General features: G+C 34.6%; 1 protein-coding gene and 1 pseudogene across 7 annotated transcripts in view; one reads left to right on the top strand and one right to left on the bottom strand.

Moving 5' to 3' along the window:
- ABCA10 (ATP binding cassette subfamily A member 10) overlaps positions 1-19,375 on the bottom strand; it is an 80,232-nt gene extending 60,857 nt beyond the window's left edge. For 2 of the 7 annotated variants that reach the window (XR_012913104.1, XM_012747402.3), the window contains exons 1-9: positions 19,134-19,375; positions 17,661-17,762; positions 15,564-15,768; positions 11,738-11,902; positions 11,299-11,402; positions 9,031-9,257; positions 4,290-4,431; positions 3,884-4,069; positions 2,723-2,870 (exon numbers count right to left, since the gene is read on the bottom strand). Coding sequence is in view for 6 of the 7 variants with exons in the window: in XM_012747402.3 (XP_012602856.2) it covers positions 2,723-2,870; positions 3,884-4,069; positions 4,290-4,431; positions 9,031-9,257; positions 11,299-11,402; positions 11,738-11,902; positions 15,564-15,768; positions 17,661-17,762; positions 19,134-19,271 (1,417 nt within the window). In the remaining variant the exon portion in view is untranslated. Of the gene's footprint in view, positions 1-2,722; positions 2,871-3,883; positions 4,070-4,289; positions 4,432-9,030; positions 9,258-11,298; positions 11,403-11,737; positions 11,903-15,563; positions 15,769-17,660; positions 17,763-18,770; positions 18,830-19,083 lie in introns of all 7 variants that reach the window. The other 5 variants (XM_012747406.3, XM_012747403.3, XM_075994703.1 and 2 more) reach the window with 5 other exon arrangements.
- LOC142861888 (cyclin-dependent kinase 1 pseudogene) lies at positions 7,822-8,721 on the top strand (annotated as a pseudogene).
- Positions 19,376-23,429: the final 4,054 nt, after the last annotated feature.

Genomic DNA, 23,429 nt, shown 5'->3' on the forward strand with positions numbered 1-23,429 from the left:
TAAATTAATTCTATGCATAGAAATTGTAGCTTTTAAAAAAATATATGCTAAAAATTGAACTAATGTTTTATATTCCTATTTTGCTACTATTGCAGTTATTTCCTTAGTGACATTATCTTCATTACTCCCAGTAACCAAAGACAGAAACCAGATAGTGACCCTTATCCCCTCCCCTTTTCTTCCCCTATCCCCTAACTTATATATAATTAACCACCAAATCAGGTTGTTTCTATCACCTAAGAATCTCATGAGTCTGCCCTCCTCTCTACATTACATTTATACCTTAATTTGGTCCCCCAATTCTAATATAGATTATTGCATTAGTGTCTACCTGATTTGAGCCCATCCTCCACACAACTGCCAGAGTGATCTTCCTAAAACACAAATCTCAACAGCGAAAAGTCCAACATATACTAATTCAGTCTGTCTCTAGCAGCAGTGGTTCTAATGCTTTTAGATTTCTTAAACAAATAATGTTTCAAAAAATAAATATATTGTATTAAGGACAGTGGTGTAGTTTGGATAGTTGTCCTCTGCAAATCTCATGTTAAAATTTTACCCCCAGTGTTGGAGATGGGGCCTGATGGGAGGTGTATGGGTCAGGGGGGCAGATCCCTCATGAACAGCTTGGGCTTGGTGCCATCCTCATGGTAATGAGCAAATTCTTTCTCTATTCCTTCCCAGGAGATCTTATTGCTTAAAAGAGCCTGGCACCTCCTACCCTGTCTTTCTTGCTCCCTGTCATGTGACATACTCTCATCCTTTCCCAATGTCAATGAAAAAAATAACATTATTGTTCTGATTAAAGCTTCAAAACCTGTCATTATATTGTAGAAATTTACATTAAATGTAGGATCCCCAGAAATTAGATAGAAATGCAAATGATACAGAAAATACAATTCTAGAACAATATTATCCTTTTTAAAAATGTGAAATGCTTAGAGTTATCACTTAAAAAAATGAATTTAGTGGAACAGACATCTTGCTACATTTATAAATGAGACAATGAATGCATACAGAGGAGACAAGATTTAGAATTTGAATTTCAATTTTGTGTGTTTGAGAAACTATAATAAAGTAAATTTTTTAATTTTTCAAGTCCTAGAGTGCTCTTTTGCTATGACCTGTGCCAAGTCAGGGCTACATGTTAAGTTGGTTTTATATGGTTTATATACATTACCCATTACTTTTTGGTCAAAAGAACATTTTATATAATTAGAGCAATCATTTCTTCACAGGAAGAATAATTTTTCAAAATAATTTTGAGGCCAATTTCCTACATACATAAGAAATTATGTATTTCTAAATGATACATCACAAAATTGAAAAAGAAACTTATATTATTATGCCAATGAGAAGCATAAGGGTAAAAAACTTAAAAGAATAGTATAGTAGAGATAAAACACATGAAACAAAAGTCTGGAGAAAAACTATAAATATTTTTAAAATAAAAAGCCTGAACTAGAAACCAGTTGATTATACTAAAATAAGTTGGGTTTAAAAAGGATAAAAATATTCAGATTCGGACATGTAAGAGAGAACTATGTATGTGTGAAACCTTTTATGGGGACAAAGGAAATGAAAGTACAGTCATACATCACTTAACAACAGGAATACATTTTGAGAAATGTCATTAGGTAATTTAATATTGTATATAACTGGTACTAACTGACCAACACTAAGGTATTCACATGGTAGTAATACTCATTGGGTACTGGTTGGGAGAGGGGGAGGGAGTAAACCTACAACTAATGGAAGCAGAAAGCACTGTATGGGGGAGGGACATGCTTGTAGCCCTGGCTTGGGTGGTGCAAACACATTACATGTAATCAAAATATTTGTACCCTCATAATATCCTGAATAAATTTTTTTAAAAGAAAAAAAATATTTATATATAGCCTATTGCTCCTAGACTACAAACCTGTACAACATGTTATTGTACTGAATGCTGTAGACAATTGTAACACAATGGTAAGTATTTGTGTATTAAAAATATCTAAACAGAAAAGGTACAGTTAAAAAATGGCATTATAATCTTATGGAACCACCATCACACATGCAATCTGTCATTGACTAAAATGTCGTTTATGCAGGACATGACTGTATTATATTAGTTCCTGGGATTATATGTACACACTATATAGAAATGTTATAATAATTATTTAAAAGCCACTTGTAGAGTTTATTTTATACCTTTTTATAACTCTATAGAAAGCATTGTTATTAGGCTGATATTCCTACAAAAAGGCAGAAAAATAAGAGATCATCTACTAACTTTGTATGGTGTTCCTTTTTCATATTTTTGAGATTCAAAAGAACAAGTTTGCTAGAGCCAAATCTTAGCAAGAACCATTTAATAAACTATCTTACCTCAGTGAGTTCAATTAAAACACTAAAAAGCATCATTATCCAATGGCTGATTGAGGTGTTTCCTTCCTTCTCCCCAACTAAAACACACACAAACACACATCCTACATTTATGAAAGATCAAAACCAAAATAATCCCAAGTTCTCTTGAATTAAAACATTTTTACAAAATAAAGTCAGTTCATGCCATCATATAGTGAGGTGGAAATGAGAAAACTCTATCTATTGCTTTGAAATTTTTTCCTCTTCTCTTAGAATCAGAAATGTTTCTTAAATTACAAGTGAACAAATATTAAGACGTTACCTTATAAGAAACAAATGCTTTAAATTCAACTTTAACTACATTATTACTTACCAGGCAAAACCCGCTCAAAATATAATGTTAATATCAAATAGAGAAGAGTATCAAATGCCAAAATGAAGAAGGTAGCTATCATAAAGTATGAATCTCCAGAGGGATCAGGAAAAATAACACCATTCAGGTTATAATCCAGGTATGTAATCTGAGTTTAAAAAGAAAAAAATAAAATGTTAGATGAACCTATAAAACTAAAGTTTGAAAAAAACAGGGCTGCCTAGACAAATGTAGTTCCTATTTTAATATCCTTCTCTTCAAAATTGCACAGACAAGTTATTAGGATTGTTGCTTTCTGCAAATAAAATTATTGTCACAAAAATAGGAAGTGCTATACAAGAAAGTAAATCAATTGAAGAACAGAAATTTAACTGAATAATCGATTATCACAGGTATTTTAAAGAAGAGGATTTGGAAGAGTGGATAAGCAACCAAATATAACATATTCTGGGAAGAAAAATTCAACGTGGGCAATGAAATTAGAGGCCATTTAAAAGAAATTTAAAAAATTATAAGAATAAGATATTGCATAAAGTCCCAGATCAGTTGACTAAAAAAAAAAAAAAAAAAAAAAAAAAAAAGAATAAGATATTGCAGAAACATTAAAATATTAAATGAGTATTGAAGACTTGAAGAAATTGTATTAAAGATAATAAAATACAATAATAATAAGGATAACAGCTTACATTTATATAGCATGTATCTGCCATTATACTAGTACAATACATATGTAATAACAAAGTTAATCCTTGCAATTACTGCCATGAGGTGGGTTCTACTGACATCCTCATTCTGCAGAAGAAAGTGAAGCCAAAGAGGCTGAGTTACTTGCCCAATGTCACTGAGCTGGGAGGTAGTGGAGCTGAGATGCTGATCAATGCCATGTGGCCTCACTCATTACACACAACTTCACATTTTACTACCTCTGATATTTCTGAGTAGTCAGATATTTGGCAATTAATTTTCTTCTTTAAATTTGCTAGGATTTTACAAATGATCTGCCTTCAATAAGAAATTTTTATTGCTTATTTAATTTTCAACAGCAAAATTTCTTAAAATATGGGATGATTAATCATTAAATTTCATGACGCAGCAAATTCTTGAATAAGAACATATTTTGAAAATCTAATAGATAAAGTCATAAAATAATTGTGTTCTTACCTGAGCCATTCCAGCAGCGAAGGCAAAAGGGCTAAGAAGACCTAAAGCCCATTCCAAAGGCAAGGGAAGTTGCCTATATAATACAGTGAATCCCAGACATCCCAAAAATACACTGAAGAGAAATGTAGCCAAACCAGCAAGCAAAGGTTTCTTTATTAACACGCTCATGAGGAAAGCCAATGCAATCTGAAAGAAGAAAGAAGAGTTCGTATTGGTATATTTTTCCCTTGAGAATCATGAATATCAATATTCATCAGTTTCTCACATTGTCAAAAACTTTCTCAAAACATATAGAAAACATGATTTAAATTTAGTGACTATACTAATATCCCAAAGAAATGTCATTATTTGTTCATATATCTGTGACCTGAAACAAGTCAAGAAGTATATGTTTTTACGAACTCACCAAAGACAGGCCATATAGGCTAAAGAGTGTGAATATCACCATGAAGCCAGTATGAACTATAATTGGGATCGATGTTATGATCAAAACCATAAAAATGGACATAATGAAGATAAAGCCAGTATACATCAATCCCCAGGAGAGCCTATGGTAGAAAGAAGGTGTTAATTCAACACGTCACACACGTAAATTTTGGAGAGGCAATATGCAAAATAGTAAAAGCTCTGTAGTCAAACTATGAGGGTCAAATTTATTATAAAAGTATGGGCATGCACATTCTAGCTGTGGAACTACAGGAAAGTTATTTATCTTCTCTCACCCTCATCTGTGAAATGGGGTCAATAATGGTAGTAGCTACTTCATATGCTTGTTCTGAGAATTAAATGAGGTAATGCCCATGAAAATGTTAGTTTAGCATGTGGTACAGAAAGTAACCATTATCATAATTATCTCTATAATTATATACTAAATTTTAAAATAACATAACTAAATATAAGTTTATTCTTTCAGTCAAGTGACTATATAACATGTTGATGAAGAAACACAGTAACAATCTCCCCTTTAAACTTCTTTATACTAATGCTTCCTCAAGTATACAATCCTTCTGAATTAAGTAAAGCTCATATAGCTATTGACATAAGCCACTCACTATATTGTTTTTAAGAATCAGAATACTGTAGTGCTACTAAGAAACATGAAACTAAAAGTGAAAAGTATACTGAGAATTACACTTGTACAACTGTGATCCAATATCAGAGTAGCCAAAACATTGCTGCTTTTGAAAATCTGTGGAAATAGATGGAAAGATGTGTTTTAAACAACTACCATATGACCCAGAAAACATACCATGAAGCATTTTCTCAGAAAAATGAATAATTATGTTTACACAAAAACCTGTACATGAATGTTCATAGCAGCTTTATTCATAACTGCCAAAAAATGGAAACAAGTCATATCTCCTCCGAAGGTTGAAAGGGTAAAGAAACCTGAGAAACATCCATTTAATGAAATAGTGTCAGCAATAAGAAAAACAAGCCCTTTTTTTTTTTTTTTTTTTTTTTTTGAGACAGAGTCTTTCTCTGTAGCCCTGGCTAGAGCACAGTGGCATCAGTCTAGCTCAGAGCAATCTCAAATTCCTGGGCTCAAGCGATCCTCCTGCCTCAGCCTCCTGAGCAGCTGGGACTACAGGTGCATGCCACCACACCTATCTAATTTTTCTATTTTTAGTAGAGATGGAGGTGTTCCTTTTGCTCAGGCTGGTCTCAAACTCCTGACCTTAAGTGATCTTCTCATCCTGGTCTCCCAGAGTGGTAGGATTACAGGTGTGAGCCACAAAACCCAGTCAAAAACAAGCTTTTAATAAATGAGAACTCTGCATACTTGAGCCTTGTTTGGGTTAAGCAGATTATAGCAAAATGTGTGCCTGATCAGGTAGAAAGTGGAAGAGAGTACAATGTACAAGAAGTATTAGGGCTCTATAAAAAATATAATAGCTTTACCTCAATACCCAGATGCTTGCATCTGGCAATGGGGTTCTCATGGAAATTTAAAGAACAAAATTGGCAAAGCTGAACTTTTTTAGACACATTTTATCATTTTATTCTTTAAATCTCTTTTTCTCAACACCTAAGTGGACATATAGGAATAACATTTATCGGGCATCGGGCAGATGGGAGAGGGGAGGAGGGGATGGGTACATACATATATAATGAGTGCGATGTGCACCATCTCAGGGATGGACACGTTTGAAGCTCTGACTCTGGCGGGGAAGGGACGGGAAAGGCAATACACATAACCTAAACATTTGCACTCCCATAACATGCTGAAATTAAAAAAAAGGGAAAAAAAATCTCTTTTCTTTGTCTTTGAAAAGAAAGAAGGGAAAAGAGCATACTTAAAACACTCTCTTCAATAACTGATGCAAAATCAGCTAATAAAAAAAAAAATCTAGCCAAAATAAAATCTGGTTCCTTGTACAGTTTTATATCAGGAAAGAGGCACTCAGAAATTTGGATTCAATGTCTGAAGTGATGGATATCCCAATTACCCTGTTTTGATCATTACACATCATATACATGTATCAAAATATCACATGTACCCCAAAAATATGTACAACTATGATGTATCAAAAATACTATAAAAGATGGGAAAAAAAAGAAATTTGTGTTCAAATTTAATACTTATATCCAATAATGCTAAAAACAATATGGTATGCATTTCTGCAGGCTGGTTTCAATAGTGGCTTTTTCTAACTCCTTTCCCCCTTGTCATTAATTTCATTTTATTAATTTTTTGTGTTACATAGCACAGTGGCTAAAACAGTGCTTTTTTCTTGGATTTGAGTCCTCACTCTATGGCTTATCAACTATGTGGTTTTAGGCAAAACCCTTAACTTTTCTCTGCTTTAGTTTTTTTACCTATAAAATGAGAATAATAGCACTATGAGCTAGAAGTGATCTATGGAACAAAGTACTTAAACAATGTTCACTATTATTTCTATAATTACTAGACCATAATACTTTATTATTTAATATTTACCATAAATATTACTATAATTATATATTATCTCAAAGTCTAGGGGAAAAGAGACAATAGATCAATGGGTGGATGAATAGGTACACAGATATATAGGTATATGGAGAGAGATGCATTTTACCATGCATTAACAAGCACACAACTGTGTTTGTACTACGTGATTTAAACACATTGCCTCATTTAACCCTGATATTGTCTGATTAGTTCTAGCCAAAGAATACTTTTGTTGATTAACTACATGACTTGGCCTCAATAACACTATAGTATGTCCAAAAATTTTCATTTTCTTTTCTGCTCCTCTTTTCATGAAAGGACTACAATTCCCCACATTGCTAGCTGCAGGCTTGACAATTTGACTTGCTTTGGTCTCATAGTGAGCAGAACATACTTCTCCATCCCTTGACTTTAGTTTTGTCCACGTGACTTGGTTTAACTAATGAGATTTCATCATGTATGATATGAGCAGGAGCTTGAAATATGCTTATGCATAGGGACTTACCCCTTGTGTTTTTGTGACTAAATAAAAAGAACATGCCCAGCCTACTGGCCCAAGAAGGATGAGTCACATGGAGCAGACCTGGATCTAACCTGCACCTTGAATTCAAGCCTGGCCAAACTGAAACTATTAATAGATCTGCCAAACTCTCATTTACCACAGGCAAATGAGAAAGATGAAGTAATTGTTGCTTGAGGTTACTGAGTCTTGGGTGGTTTTTATGCAGCATTTTTCTGGCAATAAATAACTTATACCAATGTCATCCATGTTTCTTCAACTCAAGGAAACATAGCACAATCCTTACTTATTTTCTATTGCCAGCATCTTAAACTTTCATGCAGGTAAGCTAAGTAAATTGAACACATGTAAGAAAAACTCATGAGTGGGCACTCAGCTTCTAAGCTGGCTCCTGGAAGTTGAGAGAGAAGCGACAGTGACGTGGTAGCTGCCACTACAGCCGCCGCGGGATACTAAGCCAGGATCTACCATACCTATTGATTAACTATGGAAGATTATACCAAAATAGAGAAAATTGGGGAAGGTACCTATGGAGTTGTATATAAGGGTAGACACGAAACTACAGGCCAAGTGGTAGCCATGAAGAAAATCAGACTAGAAAGTGAAGAGGAAGGGGTTCTTAGAACTTCATCATCCAAATATAGTCAGTCTTTAAGATGTGCTTATGCAGGATTCCAGGTTATATCTCGTCTTTGAATTTCTTTCCATGGACCTCAAGAAATATTTGGATCCTATCCCTCCTGGTCAGTTCATGGATTCTTCACTTGTTAAGAGTTACTTATACCAAATCCTACAGGGGATTGTGTTTCGTCACTCTAGAAGAGTTCTTCAGAGACTTACAACCTCAAAATCTATTGATTGATGACAAAGGAACAATTAAACTGGCTGCTTTTGGCCTTGCCAGAGCTTTTGGAATACCTATTAGAGTATATACACATGAGGTAGTAACACTCTGGCACAGATCCCCAGAAGTATTGCTGGGGTCAGCTCGTTACTCGACTCCAGTTGACATTTGGAATATAGGCACCATATTTGCAGAATTAGCAACTAAGAAACTACTTTTCCATGGGGATTCAGAAATTGATCAACTTTTCAGGATTTTCCAAGCTTTGGGCACACCCAATAATGAAGTGTGGCCAGAGGTGGAATCTTTACAGGACTATAAGAATACATTTCCCAAGTGGAAACCAGGAAGCCTGGCATCCCATGTCAAAAACTTGGATGAAAATGGCTTAGATTTGCTCTCGAAAATGTTAGTCTATGATCCCGCCAAAAGAATCTGGCAAGATGGCACTGAATCATCCATATTTTAATGATTTGGGCAATCAGATTAAGAATATGGAGCTTTTTGACAAAAAGTTTCCACATTATATCACAAACAGATAGTTGTGTTTTTTACTATTAACACTGTCTGTTTTTGTCTTATATATTTTTCTTTTCTTTGTTGTAAAACTTAGGCTGTACTTCATCTTCTAATTTCAAAAGTATAACTTAAAAATGTAAATATGCTATCTGAATTTAAATATAATCTGTATATATATGTAGATCTCACTTTGACAACTATTTGTTACCATAATAAAACTATAAATCTAAAAAAAAGAAAAACTCATGAGTGCATCCAATTTCTTTTATAACCTACTGAGTTTCTCTATTAATAAATGCATGATACACAAGTAAATTAGCAAATTAGCTTACCAGAATGCAGAGTCTCGAAGACCCATCATTGTCATCAGTTTCTTAAATTTTTTTCTTTCATGTGTAATATTTAATGATGCAAAGTATATAAAAGAAGAGAAACAAACTACACAAATAAAAATAAACAATTCATTTATAACTTCTCCCTTAGAAGTGAAAGGTAGTATCTTCATATTTATTCCAATAACTGATGTCAGCTTCTCCATCACAGAATGGTTTGTTGTGACCTAAATTGGGATGTTAACAAATGTATTATATTAAAAACTGTTAGAAAACAATATACCTTTTGTTTCTTTTCAATTTCAGTATTTACATGTGCCCATCATTTTGAAATATGGTGAACTACTAATATCATCAAAACAATCTCGATGACTTTCGGCATGAATTGACATTAATTATAAGAGTCATTTGAGAAATTAAATGAGGGTTGATCACCCATAATACAATGTGTTAGGTAATTGAGAAACAGCAGCAATCCAGACAGAAACACTCCTCACTCTCACAGAACTTTACATTTTGTAAAGATATTTACAAAGAATTAAAATATTTAAAGATTAAAATTATTTAAGGAAAGAAGGAGAGATATTTGACAACTTATTGCATAATCAATTCTTTAATTATAATTTAAAAACTATGTTAAAAAAGAAGTAGAGGAAAGCCAGAGAAGTATTCCCTGAAGAAGTGACATTTGCACTGAGAGGGGAAGGCTGTGTGATACTTTTTAAACAAAGATTGTGTAGGGAGGGTTGAGGATGAAGAAGCAAACTTTGAGCAGAGCGAACAGCATGTGCAAAGGAAGGAAGGAACATGGTACACTGGATCACTGAAAAGAGGTTCCTTGCAGCAAAAACAAACAAATATATAGACTGTATATGTGGCTGGGGAAATAAACTACTCCCATAGTTCAGACAAGAAATCCTAATGGTTGACTTTGTCCTGACGGCAGCGCTGAATTATATAGATTTGAGTTTAGAATTAAGAGGCCAGATGAAAGATTAGATGTGATGGGTCAGGCAGATAATTTCCCAGTTTCTATTTGATAAACTAGGTAGCATTGGCATTCACTGCGATAGAGAAAATTGTAAAAGACTCAGTCACATTTAGAGAAAAAACACCCACATTCAGTTTTGACCATACTAAGTTGAATTGCTTGAGACATCAAAGTAAAGATATCCAATACACAGTCAGATATACAGGACTAGAGTAGAGGTCAGCAAATTAGGTCCCCAAACCAAATCTGGCCTACCACCTATTTTGTAAATGAAGTTTTACTGAACATAGCCATACTCATTTATTTGTGTGTTATCTATGGCAAACTTTCAAGCTACAACAGCAGAGGTGAATAGTTCCAATACAGACAGTTTGACCCCTAAACCTAAAATATTTACCAGGTGGTCCTTTACAGAAAAATTTTGCTGGTCTACAAATTGAAGTAGGTTCTCAGAGTTATCAGCATGTGAAATATAATTAAAATTATGATAATTAATGAGACTTTCTAGAAAAAGCATATAGGATGGAAAGAGATTCCTAGAATAGAACCCTGTGGAACTGCAGATACAAAACATAGAAAGGTAAAGTTGGATAAGCTGGCAAGAAGACTAAGAAGGAATGCCTAGAAAAGTAAAAGGGAAACCAGGTGAATCCTATGTTATTGAGTTGAAAGATCAAGTAAGATAAGGAATGAAAAAATTACAGTGGTTAATTGACATGGAAGTGTTATTGACCTTATAAAAAGCCCTTTTGGTGGTGTAGGCGGGGATAGAAATCACACTGTGTTGAGTTGAGCCTAATGAAGACAACACTTTCAAGAAGCTTAGCCATTAAGAGAAGGGAGATAGAGTAGTTACTTGGGGAGGAATGTGAATGAGCAGAGGTCTTACTCATTTGTGAAGAAATTAATTTAAAATCCGAAAGATAAGAATCTAGCAGAAAGGCGAGCTTGAAGAAAGAGGAAAGAGAAGGGAAAAATCCATAGTTCAAATTTCTTGATAAGATTGGAAGGGATGGGATCTAGCCTCTGAACTGAGGAAGGACATTAAGGATGAGAAAGGAGAAAAGTGTAGTGAGTGGTAGGTCTGAAGTTTTAATGGGTTCATATTGAGATGTTGGAGAATATTCTCATTTGACAGCTTCTATTTTCTCTGAGAATAGAAGGCAAAGTGTCATCTCTTAAAAGGATAGAGACAAGTTGGGAGATGAGGTAGATGCTAGAAAAAAGGGAAAAAATACAGGAGGTTTAAAAATAGGTCTTTAAAGTTAGGCACTTACTTCTATAATTGCAGCATTAATTGCAGTTTGGAAAGCCACAAATCCTTTTTTCCAGTACTTTTCTAAGTAACAAAAATATTTACCATTTATGGTCCAACAGTGTTCTTAAAGAAAGAAGAAAAATATGTCCATCAATACGTAATGGAGCCAATTATTAGAATTAAAATCTTAACTTTGGCTCTAAAATAAAATATCTAAATGTAAGCTCAGAGCCTATGACTACACAATCTAGAGAATTTTTTAAAGCACTTTGTAAAACTGGAAGAAACTATATTATTGAATAGTTCCCCAAATAAGAAGACTCATCTTGATGATTAAGTTCAGGGGGAAAATGTATATTACTTCTTTATTTGGTTGTATTAACATTTCTATCAGTCATTATGAACAGGAAATTCAATGCCACAGCAAAAAAGATTGTAACTAATTTTCATACAGTTACCTGAGTATTCAGAGTGTTCCTTTATGCTTGGGATCCTATATCTCCAATGAAACTTCAGCTGGTATGAGAAAGTATCACTAAACACAACTCCTACGATTTCAGGGTACTTTTGTAGAAGTATTGTATCCATAGTTTCTTCATCAGGTGTTCCAACAATTGTTCTTCCTACCATGTAAGAGAAATATAAATAACCAAGTAAACTTATTATTAGAGGACACAAAAACAAACTGCAATTGTTTACGTTTTCTATAAAATTATAGGTGTTACAGATTATCCCTGAATAGGTGCCTCTGAGTTAAAAGCTAAGCAAAAATCTTTTCTATTATTTTAAGTTTGATATGAATACATGAAAATATTTATTTTTTGTGTGATCTCATTTTGATAAAGAAAAACTGAATTTGTGTGCCTATATAAACATAGAAACATAGGTGAGGCTGGGCGCGGTGGCTCACGCCTGTAATCCTAGCACTCTGGGAGGCCGAGGCAGGTGGATTGCTCAAGGTCAGGATTTCGAAACCAGGCTGAGCAAGAGCGAGACCCCGTCTCTACTATAAATAGAAAGAAATTAATTGGCCAACTAATATATAGAGAAATAATTAGCCAGGCATGGTGGCACATGCCTGTAGTCCCAGCTATTCGAGAGGCTGAGGCAGAAGGATCATTTGAGCCCAGGAGTTTGAGGTTGCTGTGAGCTAGTCTGACGCCATGGCGCTCACTCTACCCTGGGCAACAAAGCAAAACTCTTTCTCAAAAAAAAAAAAAAAAAAAAAAAAAGAAAGAAAGAAACATAGGTGACATCTATAAACATATATAACCATTTGCATATTTTTCTTGAAAGACACAAACTTAAATGAGGGGGTGAGGAGAAGAAGAAGTAGTAGCAAATAAAAAAGGAAAAGCTCTCATTTTTTTGCTTTATACAAGTTTTTACTCCTTAATTTTTTTTTAGAGTGTATATTAGTTTGGTGACTAAAATAATTTAAACATTAAATGAAAAAATATTTAAAATAAACAATAGGAATACTTGAGAATTTGGTGTTTTGGTTTCTTCCTGCCAAGATTATAAACTGATTTCTATCACAGGAAAATAGTATGCTAGTAGAAGTCAGTTGCATGAAAAGAGTCAGAGCACAAAAATCAAAAGTAAAGTTATAATCCACCTATAGATTCTCTGGGGTCAAGAACACTCTCTGTGAATTAAGCTCATAATAATCAGTGCATAATGGATGAGCTTACAATCTGCAGAAGCAGTCCACCCAAGAGGTGGTTAGTAAATCTATTACTAGCTTTGAAAAATACTCAAGTCCAATTTATGGCCTCCTTTTTTATAATTTCAGGTATTATGTTCTGAAAATTTCATTAATTTTAAACCTCACTCAAGGTGAAGACTACCTTAAGATAAAAAAGCTATTCATTTTTATCGCATAATTGTACCATTTGAAACCACTCATCCTTCCAAACATAGAGTAAGGCTGTGAAACTTTTATGAGGAAAAGGCTAACTTCACTGATTTTCTCTATAAGTACAAAAGGCTAACTTCACTGATTTTCTCTATAAGTATACTATCAAGCTCAAAACATGAATACTCATGCCAAAATGCATGAGTTAGATAAATGTAGAATAAGACAGTGAGAAAGGAGCTGTGATTGGGGCAAGCTGGAATGGTAGCTGGAACAGAGACAAGTCCAGAGAGCCATGAGACTCTAAGTGCAGAAAGTGGCCGATAGCTTGTACTGTGCATGCAGGAAGACTATCCCTGAGGCTTCTGTACATGCTTCATGAGGTATTAAAAAAAAAAATAGATGAGGTAAATGACCAAATAGAGAAAGCCAGGAGAGCCACATCAGGTTAGAATCAACACTGGTCAGGCAGAACACAAAAGGAATGAGGGCAAGGGAGGCAGGCCAAAGTCAAAACTCCAGGAGCAGCCATGAGGAATTATACAACAGGGGAAGGCATCCAAGGGTGAAAATATCCATTCCAAAGCTTGGAGAGGTTGGACAGGAAGTATTAGGAACAGTGGGCATAAAATAATTAGAATTCAGAGCTCAGAGCTGCCCCTCAGAATGACAATCCAGATAGCAAGAAACTAAAAGATTCAGAAGGACAGAAGACAGTGATTAGAACTGAGGTGTTGGCCGGGCGTGGTGGCTCATGCCTGTAATCCTAGCACTCTGGGAGGCCGAGGCGGACGGATGGTTTGAGCTAAGGAGTTCGAGACCAGCCTGAGCAAGAGTGAGACCCCATCTCTACTAAAAAAAAAAAAAAAAAGAAAGAAAGAAATTAGCTGGACAACTCAAAATATATAGAAAAAATTAGCTAGTCATGGTGGGACATGCCTGTAGTCCCAGCTTCTCGAGAGGCTGAGGCAGTAGGATTGCTTGAGCCCAGGAGTTTGAGGTTGCTGTGAGCTAGGCTGATGCCATGGCACTCTAGCCTGGGCAACAGAGGAAGACTCTGTCTCAAAAAAAAAAAAAAAAAGAACTAAGGTGTTAAGAGATTGGATAAATTATACAAAAGGATGAAATGGCCAATGTTCAGAATCCAGGGAAATGAGGACTAATAAGAGAAATTTGATGGTAGGATAAGATTACAGGAGCAAAGGATATTGTCCTGATATCTGCTTATGCAGGGTCAAAGGCCTGTATTGAGCAGACCAGAGACCATAGCTGGCTAATGATAGGTACTCCTAATGGCAGTAGGCTGGATATGAAGAATGGAAGCCAGAGGACTCACACAATAACTATGACTCTCAAGTGTTTTAATTTCTTTATAAGAAGTATACATCAAGTTAATGCAGCAGCCTACATAGCATAGAGATGTCTATTTTCTGAGTCCAGATACACAGAGAAAGTTTTGAGAAAAAATATCATTATTCTATAGTCAAGAGCACCAAATTTCAGCTGGGTGTGATGGCTCACGCCTGTAATCCTAGCACTCTGGGAGCTCAAGGCGGGAGGATTGCTTGAGCTCAGGAGTTCAAAACCAGCCTGAGCAAGAGCAAGACCCTGTTTCTACTAAAAATAGAAAGAAATTAGCCAAACAACTAAAAACAGAAAAAATTAGCTGGGTATGGTGGTGCCTGCCTGTAGTCCCAACTACCCGGGAGGCTGAGGCAGGAGGATCACTTGAGCCCAGAAGTTTGAGGTTGCTGTGAGCTAGGTTGATGCCACGGCACTCTAGCTCAGGCAGGAGAGTGAGACTCTGTCTCAAAAAAAAAAAAAAAAAAAAAGAGAGCCCCAAATTTCTTGACTTTCAGTACATAACACTTGGTTTGATTTTAAATAGATTTTACATGTCCTGAGCTATACTCTTTAACTCTCTTTAAATACCTAACAGTAATGCTTTTTCAATGCCACTGTTAAACTTGAGTTTGAATTTCAAACACCTTTTGGTTTATAGTTACTATTTATAATCTAAATTTAAAATAATTAAATCCTTAAAAATTTTTGAAACTCTTAAATTATAGAATGCTAACCTGAATAGGACTTTTTAAAAGTTAAGTTTGAGAAAAGTGAAATTAACTTTATGCCATCTAAAATAGGGCCCAATGTTTTTTTCTGTTCCGAGCATACTTTGTGGAATTAAGAGTAAATGGTGTATGTGCTATTTAAAAAGCACCCTAGGAAATCTATTTTACTTCTAACACACCTACCCTTACTGGTAGCCCACAACAACCACTTCACTGTATATATAATGAGAATCTTTGCCTCAGTTGAGAACCTCTGACCTATAGGCTAGGTAAATAAGTTCAATTTGCAAAACTAAACTTCAAATTAAACATGAGGTCACATCATACTGAAACATTGGTCATTGAACAACACACCTTTCATAAAGGAAGCCAAGGCCATCTTCTCCATTATCCTCTGTGTTATGTTAGTGACTGGTGTATATGCCATGACTATGTCAGAATCGTTAAACTGATCCATAGTTCCCAGGACACAAGGAGGTTGTTCAGGAAAATGGATAGCTCTGTAGAGTCCCGAAAAGATGCACAAATATATCCCTAGAGACAATGCTACTATCCATTCCTACACCACACAAAAGAAAAGTGAGTCAAGTTATAATATGGTCCAGAACAGTGAGAAACATCCAAATACACTTTAAGACAGAATATATTGCCACTGAGCATGGCTTAATTTTAGTCTCTAACTTTTTTCCTTTCCACTTAATATCTATCCTTTAAAGAAAAGAATACCCTTTTAATATACAACTTTGAGATAATATAAAAAGTCAGTCGATCTTAACCCAGGGATTTAGGATTCCTAACAGTGGGACAACCATTACAACCGTTGATTTTATGCTCTCATACTGAAGCAATACAAGTACATAATGTGTGATGTAATGTACAAGTACATCACGTAAAAGACATTCTCACCAAAAATATTCAACCTGAACTTAATACTTTTAGATTCAATTCTCTGTAAGAAATGTAGACAATAAAGGGGTGAGTTAAATGATAGCATGAAGACTCAATCAGATAAAAAGAGACACAGAATATTCAATAGATAAGGAGTTTTGTCTCATTGTTTCCTGGTTTGAACAAACTAACTTTGAAAGATATTTTGGAGAAAATTTAGTAATTTGGCTATGGAATTAGATGCTTATATGAAATTATTGTTAATTTTGTGAGGTGGGATAGTGGTTATGTGGGGGTCTATGCCCTTAATTTTTTGAGATTCTAGCTGAAATATTTAGCAATATATATTTGGGGAGGAGGAGACAGAAAGATAAAGCAAAGATGGCAAGATGTTAATAGCTATTAAATCTGGATTGTGGGTGTACAGGTGTTCATTGTGTCAATATTTTTACATTTCTGGATAGAAATATATTTTCATAACTTTTTAAGGGTGATAAATAGAAATGTATCCTTCTTTAATATAAGAACAAAAATATTAGATTGAGCTGCTTCAAGAGTTATTACAGATGTTTAAAAGAATTACATGAATCCTGCTGGCTCCTACTGAAATGGTATTGGTTTTCTCTGAACAAAATTCAGCCTCTACGTGATCAAGGCAGTCCAGATATATCTCTTAGTAACAAATAGCAAATCTCTTTGTCTTAATGTTCATGTCAGCATACTAGAAACTCAACAAAATGCAAAGATAGTGACAATCAGTGATCTTGCTCCCTGAAACCACTCTATGTTTCCAAAATCATAGCCTTGAAAAGAAATTCCAAAAAAATCCCTAATTTTTGTTTATATTTTCCCCAGCCTTACCAATTAACATAATCTTAATCAAAATTCCCCAATGTACTATTATGATTTGCCCATTTAAAAATCTATTTTATAATATTTTGCCTAGCTTATCTTTTTTCTCCCCCTACACTGAAGTTAACTAAACACAAATCAAAATGACTGAGATTCAAATGGATTAATTATTTTGGAGAATGGCTAGTTCTATTCCAAATGTTACTTTATTTTTCAGGAGCTGTCATATGAGTCCTCTAGTTTATTTCATCTTTTGTCATAAATAGTATCCTATTTTTCAAAATATATTATTCTGCATTTAGAATTCCAAATCAAAGTGAAGTATCCCAAGAATGGAAAACAAGCACCACATGTACTCACCATTAAATTCACTTAAGTACATTTTTAGTAATAACATTCATCGGGTGTCAGGCAGATGGGAGAGGGGAGAAGGGGATGGGTATATACACACATGTAATGGGTGCAGTGTGGTGTGGACACACTTGAAGCTCTAACTTGGGTGGGGCAAGGGCAATATACATAACTTAAACATTTGTACCCCCGTAATATGCTGAAATTAAAAAAAATTTTTTTAAATGATTCCAAATCAACCAGCCAGAATGGAAATTAAAACTTAAACTTTGTGAACAAAAAAAGTAACAAAGATAGTATGATACTACATCATTGAGTTTCATTCACTAAATATGGAAAAATATATATTACAAACCATACCAGTAAGCTCTCTTTTTTTATTCTCCATTTTCTAAGAAAATTCTTGCACAGAAGGGCCTGAGTTTGTTGACACACACTTATCTCTTTTTTAACCATTCTATCCTGTTCATTGAGAAAGAGGGTAAAATAAATATTGTAGATCAATAACTGGGGTGGGAGACAAAAATAATAATAAAGTTCAGTTATAAAACGCCTTTGAACACTTTGAAAGCATAGGTTTCAGATGCACAATTAAATGCCTTATATGACATCGCAGTAACACATTCAATCAGGATTTTCTAAAATAATATGAAGTATTAATGAATACAAAATGTACTCTCAGCTGGTATTTCTCTCCAGGCTTTATGGCTAGAAGGGAGATGGAGGCAATGGGATAAGAGTCCTTTACCCGCTTGCCTCCAAAGTCACTTTTTTCTGTGAAATCTTAACATTACAACCACCTACAGTAAATTCGTGAATAACATCTTGTTAATGTTTAGAAAAGCACTGTTCCCTTTACTTGTTAAAAAAAATTAACAGAAATAAAACACTTTCCAGTTCCTTACTGGTCAGCAGTCTATACTTTGAATGGCACAATTTGGCACTTTTATGTGATATCAAGGTGAAGCAACGTTGAATAACATTACAGTCATTCTTAGAATCCCAAAGAGTTAATTTCTCCTCTTTAAATTCGTGGGTTCCCATTTGTGAAATAAGAATGTAAGATACACACAGATGAAAACCAAAACCATTAGGTTAGCTAATATGACTATAGTAATTGATTTGTAATAGTAATCCCTCTTCTTTGTTCTCAGTTCGAAATTCCAGCGATGATCATTTGGTATCATAACTATAGTTACTTAAATCCATTTGGATAAATGTTGATGTTATATACAAATTATAATTTTCAGAGAACTTGCTTTGTTTCCCTTTTTTTGATAAAATAAAGGTAAAGGCAGCAAATAGCAAAATAATCTCGTAATTCTAACTTGAGAAAGTAGAAAAGTTAAAACAACAGTCTTTACTTATGGATACAGAGGTCTGTCTGAATAGTTCCATAAGTGAACCACAAAGACATTTTAAAAGGAAAAATATAAAAAATAGGGAAAAGCAAATTGTCTTAATGCTTACCTATTCCCAAGAAGTAAAACTTCACAAATTCTCAAAAGGATATTCGGAGAAATGTCAGTCTGACAAATAAATTAATATTTATATACATTTTTGCCTTTATTCACCTTTCATTTTTATCACACTAAAATATTATACAGTGGAGTTGAAAAGTTACAATCACTCACTAGTACTACAACATAAAAGATACAATAATTTAGAAATATCTGAATAATATAATTTGAACAATAGTTATCAACATACATGGTATTGACTATACATTTCATGTCTTGATGGCCTTCTGCAAAATGAAAATTAAAAACAAGTTTTAACTTACAATCAAGAAAATAAGAGAGAAGAACTTAGAAGCTCTTTGGATCTACTCACTGGTCTCTTTTTGTCCAAGACAACAGCTAAGAATCCTTCAAAGATTCCTCTACAAATGTTTGCCTCTTTTAAAACTGTTTTTTTTCTGTTGGCTTCTGAAACAGTAATGGTCTGTGTGTACAGAGCCTGCCAATGCATTCTGTTGGTATTTTTCCCCCATGTCTTTCTTCTTGCCTTCTTGCGCAATTACTCTTCAGGGAGTATAATGAATGATTGGCTGAACATGCTACATTGTATTTGTTTTATGTAATTGCTCTAGTTTTTTGGCACACACACAAAATTATATTTTTTAAAAACTCTAGAGTCCTGGGTAAAAACATATTAACTATTACCTTTTTTTTTTTTTTTTTTTTTTTTTTAGAAACATGGTCTTGCTCTGTCACCCAGGCTAGAGTGTAGTGGCCCTATCATAGCATAGCTCACTATAACCTTGAACTCCTGGGCTCAAGTTATCCTCCTACTTCAGCCTCCCAAGTAGCTGGGATTATAGGCACGGGCCACGACACTTGGCTAACTTTATTTATATTATTATTATTACTGTTTTTAGAGATGGGGTCTTGCTATGTTGCTCAGGCTTGTTTCAAACTTCTGGCTTCAAGTGATCCTCCTATCTTGTCTCTCAGAGTGCTGGAATTACAAGTGTGAACCATTGTGCCCAGCTCATATTAGCTTTTAATAATTTAAAATTTGACAGCCAAGCCAAAATAGAACAAATTAAAAAGAAAGTTGAAAAGAGAGAGGGAAAATGAGGACAGCTTATCTGAGAAATCAGAATAATTCATATGAGAAACTTTACCAGAAATGTAACTGCATTTCTGTTAAATGGCTCCTTGTACAACTGATTCCTATGTGTGAGAAAGTATACTAAGGGTTTAAAATGAATTCCTCCATTTGCTACTAAAGCAAACGTATAAAGTTGGTACTATTATATTAATATATTTATATCCATTCTACAGATTTGAATGGTGAGACTTAAAAGTGAAGTTATTTGAAGATACTTAAATAACGGCAGAGCCAACACATAAGTCTAGAACAGTGTCTAGACTCCAAGCACCCTCACTCCTAATGACTGCTATAAAAACCATGCTAATCAAAACAATGATATCTAATACCCATTTAAAAAGTTTAATAGTGTAAACTAGCTAACAGAACTTTAATAATTGTGTTACCTTCTTTTTCAGCTATAACTAAATTGGATATTCTCAGAAAGGTAAATAACTACCTTTTATCCACCCTGGAAATATCATTACAGGATTTTAACTATAATTAATATATTTCTTGGTATACATGTAGAAATTAGTAACCATTCATAAAAGTGAAGGACAAACAAAGGGCAAAGGACTCTGAGACTATTCAAATGATTACCATTTTCATTAGCAATATGGAAATGAATAGTTCTTTTGACTCGAACTGTATTCTTTCCTTTGTTCTTAGTGATGTTTCTCTTCCTCTTTTGCCAAAATTATTACCAGAAGTAAAAGTCCACAAGGTGGAAAATTCCACATCTTTAATCTGGTTCCAATCCCAGACATCAGTGTTAATATTTATTTCAATGGATGGATAAAACAACTAAAATTATACTATAATACAAATATACACTGCTCTTAATAACTGTATTTAAGGGCTATTTTTTTTATTTCCATAATTTCTGTGGTTTGAATGTCTCTTCTAAAACTCATGTTAAAACGTAATTGCCAATGTAATGGTATTGAGAAGTGGGGCTTTTAAGAAGTGATTAGGTCATGAGAGGTTCATCTTCATGAATGGATTAATGCTGTTATCTTGGGATTAGGCTCTTGATAAAAGAATGTGTTAAGCTCAATTTTCTCTTTCTTGTGTGCTTGCTTCTGTCTTTTGCACTTCTGCCATGGAATGCACCTCACCAGATGGTAGGGCCATGCTCTTGGAGTTCCCAGCCTTCAGAACTGTAAAAAATATTTTTTTTTCTTTATAAAAATTACCCAGTCTCTAGTATTCTGTTATAGTTGTGAAAAATTGACTAAGACAATAATTTTAGCATTTTCAATCTCTAATATGGTACAGTTAGGTGCCTGACACCTATGTTGCAAACCTGTCACTCATTGTCTGCATATCTTGGACACATTGCATAAAATGCTCAGCTCTCTGTTCTATATTTATAATAGAATTTGGACCTTTTCCATTCTAAGCCCATGTACATTGATAATTGTGCAGTTCTGCTATAGGGTCAGAATGCTAAAATTCTCTAGATTTGGACTTATGAACACTCATTTTATATGTCAACCCATCCCTCCTTGTCATCACACTCTTCTTTACTCTCCTTGAGTTTTTGACTCTACTTCTGTACTTTTACTTTCAGCAGATAAATGTACTGTATTAATGGAGAACAAGAGACCATTTGACAGAAGCTTTCCTCCATATGTCTCTATCCTAATTTCCCAGAGGAAACTCACTCAATCCTTTCTAAACTCAATGCCACTGCACAATCCTTCAATCAAATCCTATTACCTAATCTAATATCTGGCTCTCTTGGTTATCTTTCTTTAATCTATTAACTTCTAATATGATCTATTCTCTCCTCCCACCTTTTTTCAGACATGGCTAGCAATTACATATGGGAAAATATTTGTCACTGTCACTTTTCTTAACCACTTCAGTACCGCACTCACTGGCCGCGAAACCTTGCCCACAGCCGGCACTCATAGTCCGCACGATAGTTTGTGCATTGACAACGAATCTGTTTTGCTCTTGTGTGATGAGGAAAGCATCATTTAAAGCACTGAAAGCTTGTTTTACTTTACAGGCAGCTTTACTTGTAATGTAAATCAGAATAGGTAACATATACATATATGTTTTCATTACATTATTTTTACATGTTCACAATTTTATTTTGATAAATGAAAAATTAGAAAAGTCGTATCACGGCTGTCAGCTAAAGTCCGTGCTTGGCTGTGAGCCTTCATATCACCGCTGTCGGCTAAAGTCGCTGTGCACGTTCATCTGTGGCTATCGACTGTAGCCCACTCTCGGCTATGCGTGTTCATCTGTGGCTATCAACTATAGTCGACACTCATACCGAAGTGGTTAAGCTACTTGGTCTTATAAACTAGATGACCTTCTCACATTCACTGCCCAAATCCCCATTGTATTAGTAGTTTCCTAGGGCTGATATAACAAAGTACCACAAACTGGGTACCTTAAAACAATAGAAACTTATCCTCTCAAAGTTCCAGTGGCTAGAAGTCCAAAATCATGGGCCAGGAACATCATTGGCAGATAAGCCTCTTGGTACTGGTCTGCACTCTTAAAATTACTCTAGGTCTTGGGTTCTATTGGTGATTCACAACATTATACCTGAATCCCAAGGCTCTTGCAGAGAGACTGTTGTCTGTAGATGGCATAATTCTCATTGTGGAAAATATGAGTGGGTTTACTCCTATTCCATCATCTTGCTAATATTACTCTTGCCAGCTGATTTTGATGCTGCTGATCAGTGAATCACTAGTCTATAAAAAGTACAGATAGCAAGAGAATAATGTCCTGCACAAAGTAAACCTTCAATTAATGTCAGCAATCACTATTTCTAAAGTTGAGTTCTTATATACAAAGCTTCTTGTAACAGTGGGAATTGTTTTACTTTTAAAATATTCCAATAAAATGACACTGTTGTTTCTTTCTCTTCTTGATGCTTTCTCCCAATGGATATTATCAATGAAATTCTTAAGTAATAGTTTGTGTGGGAAAAAATAAACCAAATTTTCTCAAGCATGTGAGTATCACTTGTTTTACTATTTGAAGCAAAAGAAGTGAGAGAAGTAAAAGATCAGATTTGAGTCTGTGGTTATGCCTTTCTTAACAAAGATGATACCCCAGCAATAGCTTTTCTAGGGGTTTCCTTTCACAATCTCTGCTCATCCTCCTCTCAGTTATCCCAGTTATCAATAAAATTTACTTTCAGAATAAGAGATAAGGATTTAAGAATAAGAGTCAGGATTTTCTGACTGCCATTTAGAAAGTGCCTAAGAAGTTTCAAATTTTGTGGCTCCTCAAAGGGACCAAAAGAGGGATTTAAAACTGGCGATTTAAAATCCAGCTGCACTTTTGCCCACCACACTATTCCTGTCCTTTCTAACCTCTGGCTTTTCTGCCTTATTTAGTTTGGCAAATGGCTAAACTCATATCTCTTATTGTTTCATTTGACCTCTTGCGGGTCAAATGAGGACCTGTTGTGTCCTCATTATTTTCCAAAAGAAATAGCACTTGAGTGACTTTGGTTCTGTAGAGTTCGGCTCTGGCTTCTTAGATTGCCTTGGGGCC

This window comes from Microcebus murinus, chromosome 18, assembly GCF_040939455.1.
Source record: "Microcebus murinus isolate Inina chromosome 18, M.murinus_Inina_mat1.0, whole genome shotgun sequence".
Classification (NCBI taxonomy): Eukaryota; Metazoa; Chordata; class Mammalia; order Primates; family Cheirogaleidae; genus Microcebus; species Microcebus murinus.